Source organism: Dendropsophus ebraccatus, chromosome 13 (genome assembly GCF_027789765.1).
Source record: "Dendropsophus ebraccatus isolate aDenEbr1 chromosome 13, aDenEbr1.pat, whole genome shotgun sequence".
In the NCBI taxonomy this organism is placed as follows: domain Eukaryota; kingdom Metazoa; phylum Chordata; class Amphibia; order Anura; family Hylidae; genus Dendropsophus; species Dendropsophus ebraccatus.
Window position 1 is genome coordinate 80,361,856 of NC_091466.1, and position 24,835 is coordinate 80,386,690.

The 24,835-nt window shown below is 51.0% G+C and overlaps 2 protein-coding genes and 1 non-coding gene across 4 annotated transcripts in view; 1 reads left to right on the forward strand and 2 right to left on the reverse strand.

Annotated features, from left to right (window-relative positions):
* Positions 1–3,023: 3,023 nt before the first annotated feature.
* LOC138770658 (uncharacterized) lies at positions 3,024–11,006 on the forward strand. Its single transcript, XM_069949783.1, has 3 exons — positions 3,024–3,326; positions 7,146–7,312; positions 8,058–11,006. The coding sequence occupies exons 1-3, from the start codon at positions 3,165–3,167 to the stop codon at positions 9,556–9,558; spliced, it is 1,830 nt and encodes a 609-aa protein (XP_069805884.1). The 5' UTR covers positions 3,024–3,164; the 3' UTR covers positions 9,559–11,006.
* A 2,846-nt stretch (positions 11,007–13,852) lies between these two features.
* The window catches only part of PRPF39 (pre-mRNA processing factor 39), a 32,967-nt gene continuing 21,984 nt past the window's right edge, over positions 13,853–24,835 (reverse strand). For both annotated transcript variants that reach the window (XM_069950941.1, XM_069950940.1), the window contains exons 6-14: positions 22,611–22,764; positions 19,432–19,539; positions 19,151–19,315; positions 18,719–18,845; positions 18,369–18,637; positions 17,172–17,356; positions 16,234–16,308; positions 15,241–15,364; positions 13,853–14,399 (exon numbers count right to left, since the gene is read on the reverse strand). In XM_069950941.1, coding sequence (XP_069807042.1) covers positions 14,340–14,399; positions 15,241–15,364; positions 16,234–16,308; positions 17,172–17,356; positions 18,369–18,637; positions 18,719–18,845; positions 19,151–19,315; positions 19,432–19,539; positions 22,611–22,764 — 1,267 coding nt within the window. In that variant the 3' untranslated portion in view covers positions 13,853–14,339. The remainder of the gene's footprint in view (positions 14,400–15,240; positions 15,365–16,233; positions 16,309–17,171; positions 17,357–18,368; positions 18,638–18,718; positions 18,846–19,150; positions 19,316–19,431; positions 19,540–22,610; positions 22,765–24,835) is intronic.
* Positions 17,432–17,516, reverse strand: LOC138771612 (small nucleolar RNA SNORD127). Its single transcript, XR_011359659.1, has one exon. It is a non-coding gene; the product is annotated as a small nucleolar RNA SNORD127 (small nucleolar RNA).

The window sequence follows — 24,835 nt, forward strand, 5'->3', positions numbered from 1 at the left end:
GCTACTCTATGGGCAGGCTACTCTATGGGCAGGCTACTCTATGGGCAGGCTAGTCTATGGGCAGGCTACTCTATGGGCAGGCTAGTCTATGGGCAGGCTACTCTATGGGCAGGCTAGTCTATGGGCAGGCTACTCTATGGGCAGGCTAGTCTATGGGCAGGCTAGTCTACGGGCAGGCTAGTCTACGGGCAGGCTAGTCTACGGGCAGGCTACTCTATGGGCAGGCTACTCTACGGGCAGGCTAGTCTACGGGCAGGGTAGTCTACGGGCAGGCTAGTCTACGGGCAGGCTACTCTATGGGCAGGCTACTCTATGGGCAGGCTACTCTATGGGCAGGCTAGTCTATGGGCAGGCTACTCTATGGGCAGGCTACTCTATGGGCAGGCTACTCTATGGGCAGGCTAGTCTATGGGCAGGCTACTCTATGGGCAGGCTAGTCTATGGGCAGGCTACTCTATGGGCAGGCTACTCTATGGGCAGGCTACTTAATGGGCAGGCTAGTCTATGGGCAGGCTACTCTATGGGCAGGCTAGTCTATGGGCAGGCTACTCTATGGGCAGGCTAGTCTATGGGCAGGCTACTCTATGGGCAGGCTAGTCTATGGGCAGGCTAGTCTATGGGCAGGCTACTCTATGGGCAGGCTACTCTATGGGCAGGCTAGTCTATGGGCAGGCTAGTCTATGGGCAGGCTAGTCTATGGGCAGGCTAGTCTATGGGCATGCTACTCTATGGGCAGGTTACTGTATGGGCAGGTTACTCTATGGGCAGGCTAGTCTATGGGCAGGCTAGTCTATGGGCAGGCTACTCTATAAGCAGGCTAGTCTATGGGCAGGCTAGTCTATGGGCAGGCTACTCTATGGGCAGGCTAGTCTATGGGCAGGCTACTCTATGGGCAGGCTAGTCTATGGGCAGCCTACTCTATGGGCAGGCTACTCTATGGGCAGGCTAGTCTATGGGCAGGCTAGTCTATGGGCAGGCTACTCTATGGGCAGGCTACTCTAGGGACAGGTTACTGTATGGGCAGGCTAGTCTATGGGCATGCTACTCAAGGGACAGGTTACTGTATGGGCAGGCTAGTCTATGGGAAGGCTACTCTATGGGCAGGCTACTGTATGGACAGGCTAATCTATGGGCAGGCTAGTCTATGGACAGGTTACTGTATGGGCAGGCTACTCTATGGGCAGGTTACTGTATGGGCAGGTTACTCTATGGGCAGGCTAGTCTATGGGCAGGCTAGTCTATGGGCAGGCTACTCTATGGGCAGGCTACTCTAGGGACAGGTTACTGTATGGGCAGGCTAGTCTATGGGCAGGCTACTCTAGGGACAGGTTACTGTATGGGCAGGCTAGTCTATGGGAAGGCTACTCTATGGGCAGGCTACTGTATGGACAGGCTAGTCTATGGGCAGGCTAGTCTATGGACAGGTTACTGTATGGGCAGGCTAGTCTATGGGCAGGCTACTGTATGGACAGGCTAGTCTATGGGCAGGCTACTCTATGGGCAGGCCAGTCTATGGGCAGGCTAGTCTATGAGCAGGCTAGTCTATGGGCAGGCTAGTCGATGGGCAGGCTACTCTACGGGCAGGCTAGTCTACGGGCAGGCTAGTCTACGGGCAGGCTAGTCTACGGGCAGGCTAGTCTACGGGCAGGCTACTCTACGGGCTGGCTAGTCTACGGGCAGGCTACTCTATGGGCAGGCTACTCTATGGGCAGGCTAGTCTATGGGCAGGCTACTCTATGGGCAGCCTTCTCTACGGGCAGGCTACTCTATGGGCAGGCTAGTCTATGGGCAGGCTAGTCTATGGGCAGGCTAGTCTATGGGCAGGTTACTGTATGGGCAGGCTAGTCTATGGGCAGGCTACTCTATGGGCAGGCTACTCTGGGGATAGGTTACTGTATGGGCAGGCTAGTCTATGGGAAGGCTACTCTAGCGATAGGTTACTGTATGGGCAGGCTAGTCTATGGGCAGGCTAGTCTATGGACAGGTTACTGTATGGGCAGGCTAGTCTATGGGCAGGCTACTGTATGGACAGGCTAGTCTATGGGCAGGCTACTCTATGGGCAGGCCAGTCTATGGGCAGGCTAGTCTATGAGCAGGCTAGTCTATGGGCAGGCTACTCTATGGGCAGGCTAGTCTATGGGCAGGCTACTCTATGGGCAGGCTAGTCTATGGGCAGGCTACTCTATGGGCAGGCTGGTCTATGGGCAGGCTACTCTACGGGCAGGCTAGTCTACGGGCAGGCTACTCTACGGGCAGGCTACTCTATGGGCAGGCTACTCTATGGGCAGGCTAGTCTATGGGCAGGCTACTCTATGGGCAGGCTACTCTATGGACAGGCTAGTCTATGGGCAGGCCAGTCTATGGGCAGGCTACTCTACGGGCAGGCTAGTCTATGGGCAGGCTACTCTATGGGCAGGCTACTCTATGGGCAGGTTACTGTATGGGCAGGCCAGTCTATGGGCAGGCTACTCTATGGGCAGGCTATCGATCTTTTTCTGGATGTTTCCAGGATTACACTAACTGCTACTTTTCTTGCAGAAGCAGCGCCCCCCTGTCCTCAGGCTGTGTGAGGGATTACAGTGCAGTTCCATTCACAGAGCTGTAAACCCCACAAGAGACTTGAGGACGGGGGGTGGCGCTGTTTCCGGGAGAAAGCAGCATTGTTCTTGTAATACTGGATGGATAATTCCTTTAAGCCACTGAGTGCCTCCTGTACTGAGAATGGGAGTCAGACTGAGGCGGGGGTGGTATCCAGCTGCTGTATGCACTATAGTCCTGTCACCAACCTGTGCTGCACAACTACAATCCCCAGCATGCCCGGCACTGGCTTACACCATCCGGGCATGATGGGAGTTGCTGGAGAAAACTGCATAAGCATGCGCACTCTCTATCACCGGTTGTACGCCAGGCGCATGCGCTCTGCTGATCGTAAGCCACCGCCGAGAATGTCGGAAGTGGTGCGCGAGTTAGACCATTTGCGCATGCGTCACGGAGGAAATAGTCCATCGCGCATGCGCGCAGTTGTATGCTCGCGGATGGTGCTGCGTAGCCTGGCAAGTTTGAAAGCTGCTGGAAGGCGGGTGGCGGGGCCGGCGCTGTGTGTAGTCGGGCCGGGCATTGTGTCCATCCGCGGGTCCGGCATGCTGTAGGCCGCGGCTCCCCACATGGCTGCCTATCACTGCTGTGTGCCCTTCTGTAACAGCGACTCCCGGTACAATGCGGACAAGAAGATCTCCTTCCACCGGATCCCGGCCTTCCATGTGGAGCCGCAGAGACACCGGGACTGGCTGAACCGGATCCGCAGGGAGCCCGGGCCCAACTTCAAGGTAACTACAACTCCCAGCATGCCCTGATGCTGCCTGCAGTACTATAACCCCCAGCATGTCCTTATGCTGCCTGCAGCACTACAACCCCCAGCATGTCCTTATACTGCCTGCAGCACTACAACCCCCAGCATGTCCTTATACTGCCTGCAGTACTACAACCCCCAGCATGCCCTGATGCTGCCTGCAGTACTACAACCCCCAGCATGCCCTTATACTGCCTGCAGTACTACAACCCCCAGCATGTCCTTATACTGCCTGCAGTACTACAACCCCCAGCATGTCCTTATACTGCCTGCAGTACTACAACCCCCAGCATGTCCTTATACTGCCTGCAGTACTACAACCCCCAGCATTCCCTGATGCTGCCTGCAGTACTACAACCCCCAGCATGTCCTTATACTGCCTGCAGTACTATAACCCCCAGCATGTCCTTATACTGCCTGCAGTACTACAACCCCCAGCATGTCCTTATACTGCCTGCAGTACTACACCCCCCAGCATGTCCTTATACTGCCTGCAGCACTACAACCCCCAGCATGTCCTTATACTGCCTGCAGCACTACAACTCCCAGCATGCCCTTATACTGCCTGCAGTACTACAACCCCCAGCATGTCCTTATACTGCCTGCAGTACTACAACCCCCAGCATGCCCTGATGCTGCCTGCAGCACTACAACCCCCAGCATGTCCTCATACTGCCTGCAGCACTACAACTCCCAGCATGCCCTTATACTGCCTGCAGCACTACAACCCCCAGCATGTCCTTATACTGCCTGTAGTACTACAACCCCCAGCATGTCCTTATACTGCCTGCAGCACTACAACCCCCAGCATGTCCTTATACTGCCTGCAGTACTACAACCCCCAGCATTCCCTGATGCTGCCTGCAGTACTACAACCCCCAGCATGTCCTTATACTGCCTGCAGTACTACAACCCCCAGCATGTCCTTATACTGCCTGCAGTACTACAACCCCCAGCATGTCCTTATACTGCCTGCAGTACTACAACCCCCAGCTCGTCCTTATACTGCCTGCAGCACTACAACCCCCAGCATGTCCTTATACTGCCTGCAGTACTACAACCCCCAGCATGTCCTTATACTGCCTGCAGTACTACAACCCCCAGCATGTCCTGATGCTGCCTGCAGTACTACAACCCCCAGCATGTCTTTATACTGCCTGCAGTACTACAACCCCCAGCATGTCCTTATACTGCCTGCAGCAGTACAACCCCCAGCATGTCCTTATACTGCCTGCAGCACTACAACCCCCAGCATGTCCTTATACTGCCTGCAGTACTACAACCCCCAGCATGTCCTTATACTGCCTGCAGTACTACAACCCCCAGCATGTCCTTATACTGCCTGCAGTACTACAACCCCCAGCATGTCCTTATACTGCCTGCAGCACTACAACCCCCAGCATGTCCTTATACTGCCTGCAGTACTACAACCCCCAGCATGTCCTTATACTGCCTGCAGTACTACAACCCCCAGCATGCCCTGATGCTGCCTGCAGTACTACAACCCCCAGCATGTCTTTATACTGCCTGCAGTACTACAACCCCCAGCATGTCCTTATACTGCCTGCAGCAGTACAACCCCCAGCATGTCCTTATACTGCCTGCAGCACTACAGCCCCCAGCATGTCCTTATACTGCCTGCAGTACTACAACCCCCAGCATGTCCTTATACTGCCTGCAGCAGTACAACCCCCAGCATGTCCTTATACTGCCTGCAGTACTACAACCCCCAGCATGCCCTGATGACAGTGCTGCAATCAGCTGAATAGCCTTAGGCTGCCAGTGCATGATGGGAGTTTTGCAACATCTGGGGAGTCACCGGTTGGGGCCATTGATATAAGATTTGGTATAAGTACTGCGGCCTCCACAGCTGTGTCAGCTCTCCTCACACTCCGCCATCTTGTCCCCTGTATGTCGGCTCTCCTCACACTCCGCCATCTTGTCTCCTGTATGTCGGGTCTCCTCTCCTCACACTCCGCCATCTTGTCCCCTGTATGTCGGGTCTCCTCACACTCCGCCATCTTGTCCCCTGTATGTCGGGTCTCCTCTCCTCACACTCCGCCATCTTGTCCCCTGTATGTCGGCTCTCCTCACACTCCGCCATCTTGTCCCCTGTATGTTGGGTCTCCTCTCCTCACACTCCGCCATCTTGTCCTCTGTATGTCGGCTCTCCTCACACTCCGCCATCTTGTCCCCTGTATGTCGGCTCTCCTCACACTCCGCCATCTTGTCCTCTGTATTTCAGGTCTCCTCTCCTCACACTCCGCCATCTTGTCCCCTGTATGTCGGGTCTCCTCATACTCCGCCATCTTGTCCTCTGTATGTTGGGTCTCCTCACACTCCGCCATCTTGTCCCCTGTATGTCGGCTCTCCTCACACTCCGCCATCTTGTCCCCTGTATGTCGGGTCTCCTCACACTCCGCCATCTTGTCCTCTGTATGTTGGGTCTCCTCTCCTCACACTCCGCCATCTTGTCTCCTGTATGTTGGGTCTCCTCACACTCCGCCATCTTGTCCCCTGTATGTCGGCTCTCCTCACACTCCGCCATCTTGTCCCCTGTATGTCGGCTCTCCTCACACTCCGCCATCTTGTCCCATGTATGTTGGCTCTCCTCACACTCCGCCATCTTGTCCCATGTATGTCGGCTCTCCTCACACTCCGCCATCTTGTCCTCTGTATTTCAGGTCTCCTCTCCTCACACGCCGCCATCTTGTCCCCTGTATGTCGGCTCTCCTCACACTCCGCCATCTTGTCCCCTGTATGTTGGCTCTCCTCACACTCCGCCATCTTGTCCCCTGTATGTCGGCTCTCCTCACACTCCGCCATCTTGTCCTCTGTATGTTGGGTCTCCTCACACTCCGCCATCTTGTCCCCTGTATGTCGGGTCTCCTCACACTCCGCCATCTTGTCCCCTGTATGTTGGGTCTCCTCTCCTCACACTCCGCCATCTTGTCCCCTGTATGTCGGCTCTCCTCACACTCCGCCATCTTGTCCCCTGTATGTCGGCTCTCCTCACACTCCGCCATCTTGTCCCCTGTATGTCGGCTCTCCTCACACTCCGCCATCTTGTCCCCTGTATGTCGGCTCTCCTCACACTCCGCCATCTTGTCCCCTGTATGTCGGGTCTCCTCACACTCCGCCATCCTGTCCCATGTATGTTGGGTCTCCTCACACTCCGCCATCTTGTCCTCTGTATGTCGGCTCTCCTCACACTCCGCCATCTTGTCCCCTGTATGTCGGCTCTCCTCACACTCCGCCATCCTGTCCCATGTGTGTCGGCTCTCCTCACACTCTGCCATCTTGTCCCCTGTATGTTGGCTCTCCTCACACTCCGCCATCTTGTCCCCTGTATGTCGGCTCTCCTCACACTCCGCCATCTTGTCCCCTGTATGTCGGCTCTCCTCACACTCCGCCATCTTGTCACCTGTATGTCGGCTCTCCTCACACTCCGCCATCTTGTCCCCTGTATGTCGGCTCTCCTCACACTCCGCCATCTTGTCACCTGTATGTCGGCTCTCCTCACACTCCGCCATCTTGTCCCATGTATGTTGGGTCTCCTCTCCTCACACTCCGCCATCTTGTCCCCTGTATGTCGGCTCTCCTCACACTCCGCCATCTTGTCACCTGTATGTCGGCTCTCCTCACACTCCGCCATCTTGTCACCTGTATGTCGGCTCTCCTCACACTCCGCCATCTTGTCCCCTGTATGTCGGCTCTCCTCACACTCCGCCATCTTGTCCCATGTATGTTGGGTCTCCTCTCCTCACACTCCGCCATCTTGTCCTCTGTATTTCAGGTCTCCAGCTGCACCAGAGTTTGCTCCAAGCATTTCCTCCCGTCTGATTTTGTGAGGACATTAACAGGAAAGCGGAATCTGAAGCCGTACAGCGTTCCGTGCATCTTCCAGTGGTCGACAGATGAGGTGACCCCAGAGCAGACGTCCATCCCAAAAAGGAATTCTGGGTAAAAAGCTTTTACTGTTGTCTATTAAAGGGGTATTCCCAGGATAGTGGATAACAAGGCGGTGGGGGGAGGGGAGCGACTACTGAGACCATTCTGAAGACTAACAATTCCTTCCATACGTGCCATTACCTTATCTGTCTCCTTCCCCCAGTTCTGAGCTGCTGCTTCCTGTTGAAGACACAGGAATCTGTGTGTAAGTCTCTCTCTGTCTCCCCTTCCTCCCTTCTGAGACGGCTGATGTATACAAGTCTCTGGCAGGCTGTATCTGCACTCCGAGGCTGGTAGGGTCAATGTCAGTGAGGTCATCAGCTGCTTGACCTACTATTAACCCTCTCGGCATCACAGAGTGCAGAGACTGCCTGCCAGGGACTTCTTTACATCAGCCGTCTCGGGGAGTCGGGGGAGTCGGAGAGAGAAGCTTGCACACTGTTTTGTGTCTTTGGCAGAAAGCAGCAGCTGAGAACTGGGGGAAGGAGACAGATAAGCTAATGACTTATATGGAAGGAATTGTTAAGTCTCCAGGAGCTTGTATTTTACCTGAGCGGAATACCTCTTTAAGGGCCCCTTCCAGTCGGCTTATGGCTACTATAGGTGGTTGTAAAGAGCACCATAAAAAAGAAACAGGTTTTGCCATCTTCTACGTCCAGCGGCCGACCCCTCATAGCTGATAATCCAGAAACATCTATATCCAGTATATATATATATGTGTGTGATGAGGCTGATCTGTCGTCTCCTTCCTCCCCAGGAGCAGTAAGAACATGCTGCAGCCCATCCTGCCCTCGCTGCCCCCAGTGCAGAACAATAAGCCGCCGCCTCCCCCTCCGGCGGTGGAGATGACGGCCTCCATCCTGGACCACTGCTACGACCTGCCCCCCATGACCGACACAGAAATGCTGCACGCCGCCCGCGAGGAGATCGCCAGGTTACAGCGACGCAACGCCGCCCTGGAGAAGAACCTCTTCTTTCTGGAGCGCTTTTCCTCCGACTCCGATCTCATCCACTTCTACACCGGATTTAAGGACTACTCCACCTTAAAAGTCGTTTTTTCAACTTTGACAGAAACGGAGGGCAACCCGGTGAAATGGAAGCGGTGCCAACAGGAGGGGGAGTTGAGTGTCGGCGAGGGGTCAGCACCGGAGGCCATGCCGCACATCGACCAGTTCTTCTTATTCTTATGTAAAGTCCGTCAGGGATTCCACGATCAGGATCTCGGCATCCGCTTTAACGTTTCCCCGAGCAGGGTGGGCCGCATCGTCGTCACCTGGGCGCACTACTTGTATCTGGTCCTGGGGGAGATACCGCTTTGGCGCAGCCGGGAAACTGGATGCCAGGATGTGCCCGAATGCTTCAAGGCCTCTTACCCCCGTGCCCGGGTGACTTTACATTGTGCTGAGATTAAGGTCCAGACCAACAACACGGACAGTATACCCTCTCAGATATACTATAACCACGCTGTATACCAAGGCCTGCTGGGCATCGCCCCCCACGGAGCCGTCATATTCATAAGCCCCCTCTATTCTGGCTGCGCCTCAAAGAGAGACATCATAAAGTCATCCGGCATCTTGGAGTTGTTGGAGCCTGGAGACTGGGTGGTCACCGAGAAGGATTTCCTCATCCAAGACTTGGTGGAGTCCATTGGTGCCTTTGTGGTCATCCCCCCTATAATCACCACCACCGCCCTCCCCAGAGAGTGCCGCGACACCGTCATGGTGAGCCAGCCCTCCTCAGACCAGAACGCCATGTTCATCCTGGCATCCGCCAGCGAAGAAGTGCAGGAGACCCTGGTGGTGACCACCTCCAGCGGAGTAGAAGATGCGGTGGTGGAGCTGGAGCAGTCTGCTGGAGAGGTGGATGTGGTGGTGGAGGAGGTGGTGACCGAAGAGAAGCTGGTGGAGGAGGTGGTGACCACCACCGAGAACGTGGAGGAGACCGTGGCAGGAGCGCAAATAAGAGACGCGGCCAAGAGTCACCATGGGAACGAGATTGTTATGAAGGACACGGATTATGGCCGGGAGGAGGTGGTGAGGTGCGGGCCGCACATAGACAAGAACACGGACCACTCCTCCACACTCAACAAGGACATCAACTCCCTGGCCCGCCTGAGGATCTGCATCAACCAGGACATAGAGCGGGTCCGCCACTACCACCTGTTCGATAACATTCTACCATACGCTTTAGGGGCCATAGCCAACCAGTTATGGGCCGTGTGCGCTATGCTGACTAACATCAATGGCTCACTGAGCTGAAGGGGGGATGATGGCGGATGGCATGTGATCTGACGGCCTACAGTGTAGCCGTCACCTCCAGACACCTGGGTCAGAAATTAATACAGATTGTAAGTTACTTCTATATCAAAAGCTCCAGTCTTTCAGTACTTATCAGCTGCTGTATGTCCTGCAGGAAGTGGTGTTCTCTCCAGTCTGACACAGTGCTCTCTGCTGCCACCTCTGTCCATGTCAGGAACTGTCTAGAGCAGGAGAGGTTTTCTATTGGGATTTGCTGCTGCTCTGGACAGTTCCTGACATGGACAGAGGTGGCAGCAGAGAGCACTGTGTCAGACTGGAGAGCAAACACCCCTTCCTGCAGGACATACAGCAGCTGATAAGTACTGGAACACTGGATATATTTCTATAGAAGTAAACAAATCTTCTATAGAACTTTCTGACACCAGTTGATTTGAAAACATGTTTCCTCTGGAGTGCCCCTTTAAGGGTTTACCTGTATAAAGTGGGGAGTAAGGGGTCCGGTCATGGGCCATTAGGAGAGTGGGTGTCCCATCTGTGTCTGTGGCCATACCCCTTGGTTCCCCAATTACATGATGGGGGAGCAGCGTTACTGGAACACCCTGCTCCCTTTAAAGGAGTTATCCAAGATTAGAAACAGCTCCACCCCTGTCCTCAGGCTGTGTGCAGTATTGCAGCTCAGTTCTAGTAAAGTGAATGGAGCAAAGCTGTAGCATCACTCACAACCTGAGGACGGGGTGGTTCTTCTAAGCATGGACAACCTCTTTCAAACTCCGGCCCTACAGCGGTTTCAAAACTACAATTCCCATCATGCCTGGACAACCCTCTCCATGCATGATGGGAGTTGTAGTCTTGTAACAGCTGTAGGGCCGGAGTTTGGCACTGGTGCTGTAGACGCAGGCATTTATTCCCTCTCTAGGTCCCTCTTGCTTTGGACAATCACCATAATCTTGGGTGGAGACACAGCAGCAAGTGTTGGTATTTCCTGCAGCCGTGTCCTGTGTAGAGATGATGGAACAGCGCTGATGTTCAGGTCCCGCAGTCTTCCCGTTTCTTGAAGTTCCACCTGGAAAATAGGGATACAACCTATGGCCCAGGCGGGACTTGTGCGGTCTCCACCTTCCCCACGGAATGGGAAGACTGCGGGAGTCAAATGCCCTTGGTTTGAGTGCATACGAACCTGAACATCAGCGCTGTTCCATCATCTGTAGTCCTGTGCAGTGACCTCTCGGGCAGCCCGCCGTCACGTGCAGTGACCTATGGGGTCCGCGCTTCTTTATGACTTATTTATAGTTGTGCAGGTTCTTTTATTTTTTTAGATGTTTTTGCTCTTTTTGTACTACGCAGTTTGTCCGTGGAATCCATTGTTCTCGGTCAGCTGCATGTATATTCCGCTCATAATAACCTTCGTTCAGCATCACTAAAAAAATGACTTCTATTTTATTGATAAAGATTGTTGTAGTGTGAGAATTTCCTGTCAGGATGAAGCTCTGATCTGGGCTCTTCTCTCCTCAGACCCAGGTCAGACTAACAGGCCATTCCTGTTCCAGGCTATGCTGAGCCCCTCTCTGATGCTGCCATTCAGAGGTCAATTCTCTTCAAATCACTGTAAGACTTTTTTTTTTTTTTTAAAGGGGTCCAGACTTTGTTTAACATGGCTGCTTTCTCCCAGAAACAGCGCCTCTCCTGTCCTCAGGTTGTGTGCAGCTTTGCACCTCTGTTCCAGTGAAGTGAATGAAGCTGAATTGTAATACCCCACACAACCAGAGGACAGGGATGGCGCTTTTTTTGCCAGAAGGAAGCCATGCTTTTACTAACCCTGAACCGCCCCTTAATAAAGCCCAACAGCCACGGCGGGGGATCTAATACACCATGATAAAGCTGCCCCACCCCCCCAGGAGGAGTGTTTTGGGCTTATTAAATCCCCAGTCAGTTTCCCCCTTGTCTGGGATAAGTTATCCATGTGGCCAGGGATATGACAGTAATGTATACTTACCTGTCAGGGCTGCCCCCTCTGAAGCGGTCAGCGTTTCAGTAACATCCGCTGACATGCTGTTCCCGTAGAAAATGGTCGGTCAGTATAGAGTTTATGGATAATGCTGACAGCCAGAGCAGGCAGCCCAAAACAGGTAAGTATACATTGCTGTCATGGCCCTGGCAGCATGAATAACCCCTTTACCAGTGATTTGAAGAGAATGCCGTCTCCACCATCATTGGTGCCTGTAATGGTACTTTTACACGGTGCGATAATTCGCCCAATTGCACAATTAACGATTTTGAATGAACGATGTTTTTTTTATAACGCTCAGCGTTTAGACGGAATGATACATCGTACGGAAAATTAACTATGTGAAAGAATGTTTACACGGAACGATCTGCGAATTTTTTGTCAACGATGATTTGAGAACATGTTGAAAGATCAAAATGAGCGATTTTTTTGCTCGTCGTTTGATCGTTCCCTGCGTTTACACGTACGATTATCGTTCGGATTTTACAGTTATCGTGCAAAAACAAACGATCAATCGTCCCGTGTAAAAGGACCATAAGTGTGGTGTGAATGAGCCTCAGCCTGGTAAACCTCGCACACAGGGGTCAAATATCCCCCCGTTGTAAGACTACAATTCCCATCATGCCTGGACAGCTAAAGCATTGGCTGCATGACCGCCGGTGAGTCTGATAGGAGCCGTGTAGTACCACACAGTGAGCATCATTGGGGTCTGTGCCTGCTGCATTCTGCATCTATGAGACTCTTATCCTGAGGATTGTCCAGATAGGATTACCCCTTTAAGAAATCTGTACCTAGTGCCTCATAGGAGAAGTAGACAGTCAGCCACCCCGGAGCTACTCACCATGTTGGTCTGTGTGAGAGGCTATAGTATAGAACAGCAATCAGAGGCCAGAATCTATGGAATCCCTGTCCTGACTACTACTGCTGTGTGTGCAAAACCAATGAGGAGGATGGGGGCAGCGGCAGTCTGGTGATCTCTGCACAACCCTGCACGAGATCCTCTCAACGTGTGACTATACTCCAAGCAGCTGATAAGTACTGGAAGACTGGAGATTATTATAGAGAAGTAATTTACTAAATTTGTATACCACCAATTAAAGAAAAATTTTCCCCCTCTGGAGTTCCCCTTTAAAGTAGATGTTCAACCAAAAGTATTTGATATGTTATTACTTATGGAAAGTTAGACAAATTTCTAATATACATTAATTATGGGAAATGCTCATATAGGGCTATTTCCTTTAAATTAGTAGATCAGGGAGACTTCAAATTCTCTGAAAAACCGTGACATCACGAACCAGGGTGTAATTCCAAAGGAGTGTCCAGCAGGGGGCACACTATATATAGAAGTCAATGAGTACTATTGACTTCTATACATAGTGCGCCCCCTGCTGGACACACTATGGATTCAATTGATATGTATGTAAATGTAATATACAGTGTTTTTGATCAAATACATTTATGGAATAATTTGTGGAGCGAGTGTCCTTGCTCCCCAAAGTATTACATAAATGAAATCAATCAGTATATTAGAGGGCACCAAGCAGGGAGAGAAGAGTAGTACCTGTGCTATTCCCAATACTTCTCTGCCGCCGCACTGCTGCTCCTCAGAAGGGCTTCATCATGCCCCTCCTCCGCTCCCCCTCCCAGCTTCCAATTTCTAACTATCCCACCGCCGCTCTCTGCTCCCACATCCCGGCTCCGACCCACAGTGTATGCCGGCCGGGGACAGGAAGCACCGGGACCGCTGTGCTCCCTGCGGGGTGGGGGGAGGGCGGACGCAGCTGGCATGCAGTGCGGACCGGGATGTGGGAGCAGAGAGCAAGGACACTCGCTCCACAAAGTATTCCATAAAATGTATTCGATCAAAAACTTACTGTATATTACATTTACATACACATCAATTCAATCCATAGTGTCCAGCAGGGGGCGCACTATATATATATATATATATATATATATATATATATATATATATATATATATATATATATATATATATATAAGTCAATGGTACTCATTAACTTCTATATATAGTGCGCCCCCTGCTGGACAATCCATTGTAATTACACCCCCGATTCGTGATGTCACGGTATTTCAGAGTATTTGAAGTCTCCCTGATCAACTAAATTAAAGGAAATAGCCCTATATGTGCATTTCCCATAATTAATGTACATAAAAAAAAAAAAAAAATCGGTCTAACTTTCCATAAGTAATAACATTAAACACTGTTGGCTGGAGTTCTCCTTTAAGTATATTAAAAAAAAAAAACAACAACAACCATAAAGGTGGTGACTTTGCCAACACTTTATTAACAACAAAACGTGATAAAAAGAGAAAGTACATACAGATGAATACAAACATTAATGTTTCTAAAAATCTGAATGACCAAAAAATATATATATATATATATACTGAGTGCAGCATGTGTCCATCACCCTGACACATCTGCACCCCGCCCCCACACCTCCCTTTATTAAACACTTTTCTTCAAGGGGGAAAAAAGAAACAAAACAAAGTCCAACTGTGAACGATGTGTCCAGAAGGTCGGAGGCGTTGTATTGTACAAAAAATCGGGAGCAGAAGATAGAAGAGATGGGGGATGTACAGAGCGTCCAGTGGGAGGAGTCTGGGACACACCGCCTCCCTCCGGGGCCTACCACCGCTCACACCGCCCTCCGCTGCCAAAACTACCTCCCCCAAAGTGAAAGACAAAATTAGAAACTTTTATAACTTATATCGACTCCTGCTGCAAAATGTAGGAAAGTGCAGGCAGCGTTCATGTGGAGGGGGGGTGGTAGTACTGTCCGTAGTTCCAGGTGTTCTGGTAGTTGTAGTGCTACAAGAGAAGGAAACCAAAGGTGAATTTCTGACCATAAGCGCACTGCAACGTGTGTGATCGCAGCCTTAAAGGGGGACTCATCTCCTGAAGGTTATTTCACAGAAAGCAACTCTGCAAATGATTCTGATTAGTAAGCCTGCTTACCTTAGAATTGTGTCCCTCTTCCTGTGTAGCCTCAGTTACCGACCACCACTTTGCTGGGTCACTCGTGGGTCGGGAATTTACTTATCCCAGCTCAGAGATCATAGAGACATTTCCCCCCTCCCCCCTGGGTGCCGATCTGTAATGCTTCTATTAAGTGTCAAAGAGGCGTTCCCAAGCTCCTAAGCTCCTCCCCTGCCTGCCAGACAGCTGTCAGGGATGAGGGGGAGCGAGGAGGCATGCCAGGAGCCTTTTGATACAATGTACAGGAAAGGTTAAGGTGTCTCCCTGACCAGGCTCCTATATAGCAGTGTCAGCCACTTTGAATGGGAATTACAGCTGACAGTATCCCTTTAAGGGGAAATCCACAGAGTGGTTACACTGCACAGTTTTTCTGCAGAGTGCTACAGTACCAGCAAAGTAGACGGGATCAGGGAAACTATGATTACACACCACCAATAAATACTATTTGTTAGTGGGGTCCGTCGGGTCTTCCTCTGGTGTTCAGTGCAGGATTTGAGCCGACACAAAATGGCTGCCTACAAGATGTTATTGGTCCGTACAGGTTTTGTAAAATAAGCAGAAGGTAGGACAGAGCAGACGTCAGTACAGGAGAGCACTGATCCCCTTCAGAGCTGGAGACAATAGATTGAGAAGTACAGGAAACAAGATGGCGGTGGTAGCGGCAGCAACATACCTGGTACCAGTTTGCATAGTTATACGCCGGCTGCGCAGCGGCAGTGGTTGTGGCAGCCATGGGGGCAGCAGACATCACCGCACCGTCCTCTGTGAGCAGTCTCTTTGCATCCGGCTGCTCCAACCTACAGTGAACACAATAGTCAGCATCCATCCCTCTGTTGTATCTACTAGAAATACATGACTGAATAGACAACTGGGCATGACCATCAGGGGGCCCCCGACACTGCCTGCCACTGCCAGCTTTGGCTGTATAGGGTCAGACACCTCAGGGACACGTCCGCCCCTGACGGCTACTTAGTCAGACCGGCACATCACACAGGTATATGTAAGACAGGTGTCACAGGGAACACAAACAGGTCCGGAGTGCTCCGAGCAGCTCAAACACTTAAAGGGTAAGATGTAACCCTGAAAGATGGAGGCAAAGTCACCTGACATATGGGCTTCCTACTTAAATATAAAAGGTTGTCCAGGCTTAAAAATATTTGACTGCTATCTTCCAGAAACAGCACCTCTCCTGAGGACAAGGGTAGCGCTATACTTTTTCTCATAAGCCTTAAAGTGTATATGTCGTTATATACAACTTTACAGAAATCAATAGTACAAGCGATTCTAAGAAACTCTAAAAGGTTTTATTAAACAATTGAGTTTCCTTCTGGATCTGCTCAGTATCAGGCAAAGCTGTCTACATTACAGACCATTATAACCTATGGAGGGGCTGAGGGGGATAAGTGAGCAGGAAGAGCAAAGAAGCAGCCTTGCAGTTTGGAGACTGTCTAGGCACAAAATGCTGGATTCACAGGTCAGAAATGTCAATGCTATTAACTAATGGACGCTGTGGTCAAATCAGTCATAAAGGCGGCTATACTAGCAGATTAGACTGATCCATGTGATACTATAGAGAAACAGTCGTGCACTACAGAGGGGACACCTGGCAGTAGTGACAACACTAGGGTTAATGTAACCAAACCAGATAGGGTTGTATAACACTTACCCATTCTCTGCTTTTCTTTTCTGAATTTCCTGCTCTCGTAGAAGCTTCTGGTGCTCGTCGTAGGTTGTCAGCAACCTGAAACACAAGGAGACTTAGAAACACGGGCTAGGGGCATTTAAAGGGGCAGCTCCAGGATTCATCTGACATCTCTGCTGGGGATCAGGAGAAAGAGAAACTTTACAAAAGGAAATCTACTCATAGATGTGAAGTTTCTGCTTTACCACACGGTGACCTACTGAGCATGTGCGGCCACTGGCACTGGACACAAGGAAGAAAACAACCCAGCTGTCAGGGCAAAGACACATGGGAGCCTTTTTATACCAGCCTGTGCTTCTGGGACATAGAAACATAGTTATTCTCTGGTGGAAAGTGTCAATAGGATCTTACCGAGAGGGCTGTACCATCTCCTTGCTCCCCTCCCCCTCTATTCCTTGCTCCTGCTCACATTAACATCAGCTATAGGTTGAGCTGAGGAACAGGGATGTGAGGGGGAGCGAGGAGATGTCACAGCCCTCAGCACTACCTTGCCAGGCCTTCTAAGGCATAGACCTATATACGAGAGGTCCCATGTGACGCTCGGCCTCACAGCTACATAACAATGTCAGGATAGGACAAACCTGAAAATGATCAGTGATTAGAGAAGGAAACGTAAAGCGCGTTATACATGTTCTATGTGTTTACAAGGAGGAAAACAATACAATTCTATATATCCCAACCCAGCGGATAAGAGGTGCGAGAGCCGCATATATACTGCCTCCCCACACCATTATAATGTTCACTGACAGGGAGAGGTCACAGACGTCAGAAGATTTCAGGGGCGCTATAAGATGTGGAGATAGACGGATACCAGACATGTACAGCAGCGGGTAAGATGCAGCCAGACTTAGAGCGGGACGCGGGAGGATTCCCCAAATCTCAGGGCCCAAGATGAAACTTACTTATTAATGTCCGAACCAAAGTCTTCCAAGAACTCGACTTTCCTCTGAGAGAAGGTGATCCTGGTGGCCAGCGGCATGGAGCTTTTTATCACTTTATCAAACAGTACCAGGATATTGGCTTCATTCTGTCGGACGTCTCCGCTGAACTCCAGGTCTATCAGGTTGAGGTATAACTTTGTGTTTTCCTGTCCAGAAAGACACAGACTGGTTAGGGGTGTATGGCTGCCCACCAGAGCCCAGTACGGAGGAGGCAGCTTACCGGGCAATATCATCAGCTTAGAGGGACTGATGTCAACATGCTGTAATAATTACATACAGTAGTCACAATGGTCATCACTATTGCCGAGACAGTAAAGCTGCAGTCACAGGTGGTCGTACACGGCAGGTGAACGAGATGTCACCCACCTCACATGCACTGGGGGCACGGTGGCCATTGGTCAGATTTCACTATTTAGCAAAATCTGCATGAAACGCGCGCACAATCCGCAGCAGATTATAAAGGCTGCAAAAAGTGTCTACAAGAGCGGGAGGTTCTGCCATTGTGCTCACGGAGAGGTAGAAAGCACTAAAGGTCGGTGTAATATGGGGCGATCAGCGGCAGGGACGGTCACAGCAAGAGATCTCTACAACAGCTGATCACATCTCCTGTGCAACTACAGAGGCCGCACAAATACAGCCATGGATCCTCAGGACAAGCCGCAGCACCGAGCCGAGGCCTCTGCACACCACAACTTTAATGGGTTATCCAGGATTGGAAAAGAGAACAGCATGCAGAAACAGCTCAAGTTGGGTGCAGTATTACAACTCTCCATTCACTTCAATAGAACTCAACTACTAAACCGGCACCCAACCCGAGGACAGGAGGGGCGCTGTTCCTGAAATCATGCAGCCATCTTTTTCTAAGCCTGAACAACCCCTTTAAGAAGCGTGTTTGTACCAATTACTTGAAGGGGCTATCAAACATTAGAAAAACATGGCCACTTTTTTCCAGAGACAGCCCCACTCTTTCCTCCAGTTCAGATGAGGTTTAAGCTCCATTCACTTCAATGGAACAGAGTTGCAAAATCTGCACCCAAACTGCAGACAAGAGCGTTGCTGTCTCTGGGAGAAAGTGGCCATGATTTTCTAATGCTGGAGAACCCTGTGTAGTAATGCAGATGAACCATCCATGCCACAGACTACACTGGGGTCACTTACTTTATCTTTCTGAAGGGCGTCACTTAACACTTTCTTTGCTTTCACCCCATTTTTCAGGATTTGGATGTAGAAGCGGGACAGTTTAATGGCATAAAACGAGACCTCGTGGGCGGCTTTAGCGTTTTTCATCGCTTCACACAAGAGCTCCTCGGCCTCTTTAATATTGCCATGCCGCCGCTCTAAATTGACTCTTCTTAGCCGCACCATAGCGAGACCTTCCACGGACTCTTCCAGTGTTTTTAATATGTGCTTTGCTTCCTCGACGTTCCCTGCAATGAGGCGGACTGTTAGGACGACGATTTACCAGGGTGTCCGGACTCTAATAAGGCCTAAGCCGAGATCTCTCTTACCCTGCTGCTCCTCAAAGGCGGCCCATAGTAAATGCGCTAAAGGCTTCTTGAGGAGATGAATATTGCAGGCTCGGGTGTAGACGTGTCTGGCTCCATCGGGGCTGTGCTGCTCCATGTACTTGGCATACTAAACACAAGAGAGACAATCCGTTAATACGTCTAAGAACGATGCAAAGTGTGAACAATTAAAATCTTGTTTTAAACCCATTCAGCACCTTTATTGAACCACTAGACTAGATTCTGTAAGGAAGGGCGAAGGGAGGCAACGCTGTTGGCATATGCAGCAGTCAAATCTGGTTGCAAGCAGACCATCCCCTAATGCAATAGATATAGTTATAGATGAACAGAATTCACAGGTTAACAGGGTTAGGTATGAGAGATCAATGTGTCAGAACCACAGCGCACGTAGCGGCAGCACCTCAGGGGGCTTACCTTTATCCAGAACTCCTCATAGCAGGCGCAGGCTATGACGCATCTCTCAAACAGGATGACCACTCGCTCATGGGAACCATTCTCAACCTCAAAGTCCAAATACTCCTTCCAGTTATTGATCTGCACTTTCTCCAATGGTTTCACATGGAAATAAGGTCTCTTAATCTATAAGAGAAGGAACAGGCCATGAGTGTCAGTCAGCCGTGGTTACACAGGACGGGATCTCTACGCCCTGGATGGAGCCTTATTACTGAACCAAGTTATAAAAAAAGACAACTTACTCCCTCCTCAAAGGCCCATCGCTTGTGGACTTCATTCTCATTGATGTTAAAGATTTCTTGATGAACTTCGATGATTCGATGTCTCATGTTCTCCACTTCTGTTGTGCGCTGCAAAAAAAGCAGGAAAGTGAGTATATTCAGAGGAGACCACTCCAACCCCGATACACAGTGCACAGGACACGGGTACAGGAGACCCCGCCACCCATATACAGGAGACCACCTCTACCCAGATACACAGGACACAGGTACAGGAGACCCCGCCACCCATATACAGGAGACCCCCTCTACCCAGATACACAGGACACAGGTACAGGAGACCCCACCACCCATATACAGGAGACCCCCTCTACCCCGATACACAGGACACACACAGGTACAGGAGACCCCACCACCCATATACAGGAGACCCCCTCTACCCCGATACACAGGACACACACAGGTACAGGAGACCCCACCAACCATATACAGGAGACCCCCTCTACCCCGATACACAGTGCACAGGTACAGGAGACCCCACCACCCATATACAGGAGACCACCTCTACCCAGATACACAGGACACACACAGGTACAGGAGACCCCACCACCCATATACAGGAGACCCCCTCTACCCCGATACACAGGACACACACAGGTACAGGAGACCCCACCACCCATATACAGGAGACCCCCTCTACCCAGATACACAGGACACAGGTACAGGAGACCCCGCCACCCATATACAGGAGACCACCTCTACCCCGATACACAGGACACACACAGGTACAGGAGACCCCACCACCCATATACAGGAGACCCCCTCTACCCCGATACACAGGACACACACAGGTACAGGAGACCCCACCACCCATATACAGGAGACCCCCTCTACCCCGATACACAGGACACACACAGGTACAGGAGACCCCACCACCCATATACAGGAGACCACCTCTACCCAGATACACAGTGCACAGGTACAGGAGACCCCACCACCCATATACAGGAGACCCCCTCTACCCCGATACACAGGACACACACAGGTACAGGAGACCCCACCACCCATATACAGGAGACCCCCTCTACCCCGATACACAGTGCACAGGACACAGGTACAGGAGACCCCACCACCCATATACAGGAGACCACCTCTACCCAGATACACAGGACACACACAGGTACAGGAGACCCCACCACCCATATACAGGAGACCACCTCTACCCAGATACACAGGACACAGGTACAGGAGACCCCACCAACCATATACAGGAGACCCCCTCTACCCAGATACACAGGACACAGGTACAGGAGACCCCACCACCCATATACAGGAGACCACCTCTACCCCGATACACAGGACACACACAGGTACAGGAGACCCCACCACCCATATACAGGAGACCACCTCTACCCAGATACACAGTGCACAGGTACAGGAGACCCCACCACCCATATACAGGAGACCCCCTCTACCCCGATACACAGAACACACACAGGTACAGGAGACCCCACCACCCATATACAGGAGACCACCTCTACCCAGATACACAGGACACACACAGGTACAGGAGACCCCACCACCCATATACAGGAGACCACCTCTACCCCGATACACAGGACACACACAGGTACAGGAGACCCCACCACCCATATACAGGAGACCACCTCTACCCCGATACACAGGACACACACAGGTACAGGAGACCCCACCACCCATATACAGGAGACCACCTCTACCCAGATACACAGGACACACACAGGTACAGGAGACCCCACCACCCATATACAGGAGACCACCTCTACCCAGATACACAGGACACACACAGGTACAGGAGACCCCACCACCCATATACAGGAGACCACCTCTACCCAGATACACAGGACACACACAGGTACAGGAGACCCCACCACCCATATACAGGAGACCACCTCTACCCAGATACACAGTGCACAGGACACACGGCGCAAATTTTGATCTTAGTGTTTTTGTTTTTCCCTCCTCCCCCTTCTAAGAGCTCCAGCAAGCTCAGTTTTCTATCTACAGGCTGTGTAAGGGCTTATTTGTTACAGGAATAGTTGTACTCTGTAATGGCGTCTTTCATTTTACCATAACATGTATATGGAACCACAAATATATTATTTATGAAGATATAAATAGGTGAAATCGTAAAAAAGAATGCAATATGGTAACGTTTGGGGGGTTCCTGTGTCTACGTAATGCACTATATGGTAACAGCGACAATACCGTTATTCTATAGGTCAGTCAGATTACACAGATTCTCTAATGTTATATAAATATATATATATTTTTATGAAATCTTTTTTTTGACAATTATTAATAAAATGGGCCTATTGTGACTCTTATAACAGTTTTTTTTACACCTACGGGGCTGTATGGGGTGTCATTTTTTCCGCCATGATCTCGTTTTTATTAATACCATATTTGTGAAGATCGGACGTTTTGATCACTTTTTATAATTTTTTTAATATATAATGTAACTTAAAATCAGTAATCCGCGCACTTTTTTCCCTCTTTTCGAGTACGCCGTTCGCAATGATGCTTGTTTGTTCAAAATATAACAATTACGCATGCTACGGTATATTATATGTTTATTTATTTTTATAAATATATTTATATAATGGGAAAGGGGGTGATTTAAACTTTTATTGGGGGAAGGGCTTTGGGGTAGTGTAATGACTTTTTTTTACACATTTGAAGTCCCTTTGGGGGACTTGTACATACATTAGTTTGATTACACACTGATGATTGCTATGCCATAGGCCTAGCATTGATCAGAGTTATCGGCGCTCTGCTCATTGAGCCTGCCTGTGCAGGCTCAGTGACTAGAGCGCCAATCGGACCGCACAGAGGCAGGTGAGAGACCTCCGACGGTCCGTTTTAACGATCGGGACACTGCGGGGGTCCCGATCAGTCAGTGACAGGGGACTCCCCCTCCGCTCTGGAGCGCGCTTCATAGCAGGAGAAACACCCAGGACGTACAGTTAAACCCTGGGTCGTCTGGTGACAGACTTGCATGGCATAACTGTACATCCAGGGTGGTCTAGGGGTTAAAGTGACAGCCCCCATTTATGGGATTATTTACACACCACAGTCACGCCGCAGTTTAAGTAAAAATTTGATTTGCCTGCAACACATAAAAGGATCCCGATGAAGAACGACGGCCATTATACTGTGCGTACCTGTGCGGGGTCAGCGATGTCCTCCAGGCCCTCTGGACACTCCATTTTACATCCACCATGGTGATTTACTGACGCCAACTCTTTCCGGAGCTCAATGAACTTGTCAGCAGTGAGAAACTCTTTTGGCAGATGGCCTTGTATGTGATCCTTAAACCTGCGGATGGGGAGAGGTGGTGATACAGTAACCGGTCAGAAAGATGGAGTGGACTCTCCCAGAACCCTCACTATGAGGCCACGTTACATTACTAACAGCAACAGAATCCTCCACAACTGGGTCCAGGTAAAAAAGCAAGGCAAAATAGAGTACTAAAAAATTAACAAACAACAACACGCTTCGAGATCACACCGATCCCTTTCTCAAGTGTCTGACATCAAAGCATTGTAACATACTTATAAAGCACACGGACATCATCACATGACAAAAACACACAGGTGAGAGGTAATTATAACCCCCCCCCCCAGTAACCAGAGACAAAATAACACACAAATAGAAAGAGTCCCAATGCAACAAAGGATAGAAATATAAAACTGGATAGTAAAAGCCTTGCGATTATTAAAAAACAACAACATCACTACCTGGGACTAGCAATAGTTTCATTTAATCCATACGGACCAAGAGTGGACAATTTAAAAATCCAAAAGGACTCACAAATCAATTGTCTGTCAGGGGAAGAGCCGCCAGGATCTGCTCTAGCCCCGCCAGGGGAAGAGCCGCCGGGATCTGCTCTAGCCCCGCCAGGGGAAGAGCCGCCGGGATCTGCTCTAGCCCCGCCAGGGGAAGAGCCGCCGGGATCTGCTCTAGCCCCGCCAGGGGAAGAGCCGCCGGGATCTGCTCTAGCCCCGCCAGGGGAAGAGCCGCCGGGATCTGCTCTAGCCCCGCCAGGGGAAGAGCCGCCGGGATCTGCTCTAGCCCCGCCAGGGGAAGAGCCGCCGGGATCTGCTCTAGCCCCGCCAGGGGAAGAGCCGCCGGGATCTGCTCTAGCCCCGCCAGGGGAAGAGCCGCCGGGATCTGCTCTAGCCCCGCCAGGGGAAGAGCCGCCGGGATCTGCTCTAGCCCCGCCAGGGGAAGAGCCGCCGGGATCTGCTCTAGCCCCGCCAGGGGAAGAGCCGCCGGGATAAAAACACTTATCTGGCCCCAGAGAGTGTCAAGGAGGCGGGACCTATGCTGTTTATTACACACGCCCCTTTGACTAGCAGGACTTGGCTTACATTGCTGCATTGCTGACCTCTGAGCCATGCATCCTAATAGCGGCACATGGCATTAACCCCATCTGTGCCAACAGAAGGGACAATAGCTGCTGTATATGAGCTGTGCATCTGCTGATCAGCCGCTGTGAATGTGAGGAGACAAGACACAACCTCACCAGCTCCTACATCACTATCAGCGGGCACCAGAAGCCAGGCCATGGATGTAAGCCGGATACTACATCAGCATAGGCCTCACCAGCTCCTACATCACTATCAGCGGGCACCAGAAGCCAGGCCAGGGATGTAAGCCGGATACTACACACCAGCATAGGCCTCACCAGCTCCTACATCCCTATCAGCGGGCACCAGAAGCCAGACCAGGGATGTAAGCCGGATACTACACACCAGCATAGGCCTCACCAGCTCCTACATCCCTATCAGCGGGCACCAGAAGCCAGGCCATGGATGTAAGCCGGATACTACACACCAGCATAGGCCTCACCAGCTCCTACATCCCTATCAGCGGGCACCAGAAGCCAGGCCATGGATGTAAGCCGGATACTACACACCAGCATAGGCCTCACCAGCTCCTACATCACTATCTGTGGGCACCAGAAGCCAGGCCATGGATGTAAGCCGGATAGTACACATCAGCATAGGCCTCACCAGCTCCTACATCCCTATCAGCGGGCACCAGAAGCCAGGCCATGGATGTAAGCCGGATACTACACCAGCATAGGCCTCACCAGCTCCTACATCACTATCAGCGGGCACCAGAAGCCAGGCCAGGGATTTAAGCCGGATACTACACCAGCATAGGCCTCACCAGCTCCTACATCCCTATCAGCGGGCACCAGAAGCCAGGCCAGGGATGCAAGCCGGATACTACACATCAGCATAGGCCTCACCAGCTCCTACATCACTATCAGCGGGCACCAGAAGCCAGACCAGGGATGTAAGCCGGATACTACACCAGCATAGGCCTCACCAGCTCCTACATCACTATCAGCGGGCACCAGAAGCCAGGCCAGGGATGT

Coding starts and splice junctions, on each gene's coding strand:
- LOC138770658 (XM_069949783.1), top strand. CDS start 3,165: ATGGCTGCCTATCACTGCTGTGTGCCCTTCTGTAACAGCGACTCCCGG. Junction 3,327..7,145: donor AGCCCGGGCCCAACTTCAAG/GTAACTACAACT, acceptor TCTGTATTTCAG/GTCTCCAGCTGCACCAGAGT. Junction 7,313..8,057: donor ATCCCAAAAAGGAATTCTGG/GTAAAAAGCTTT, acceptor CTTCCTCCCCAG/GAGCAGTAAGAACATGCTGC.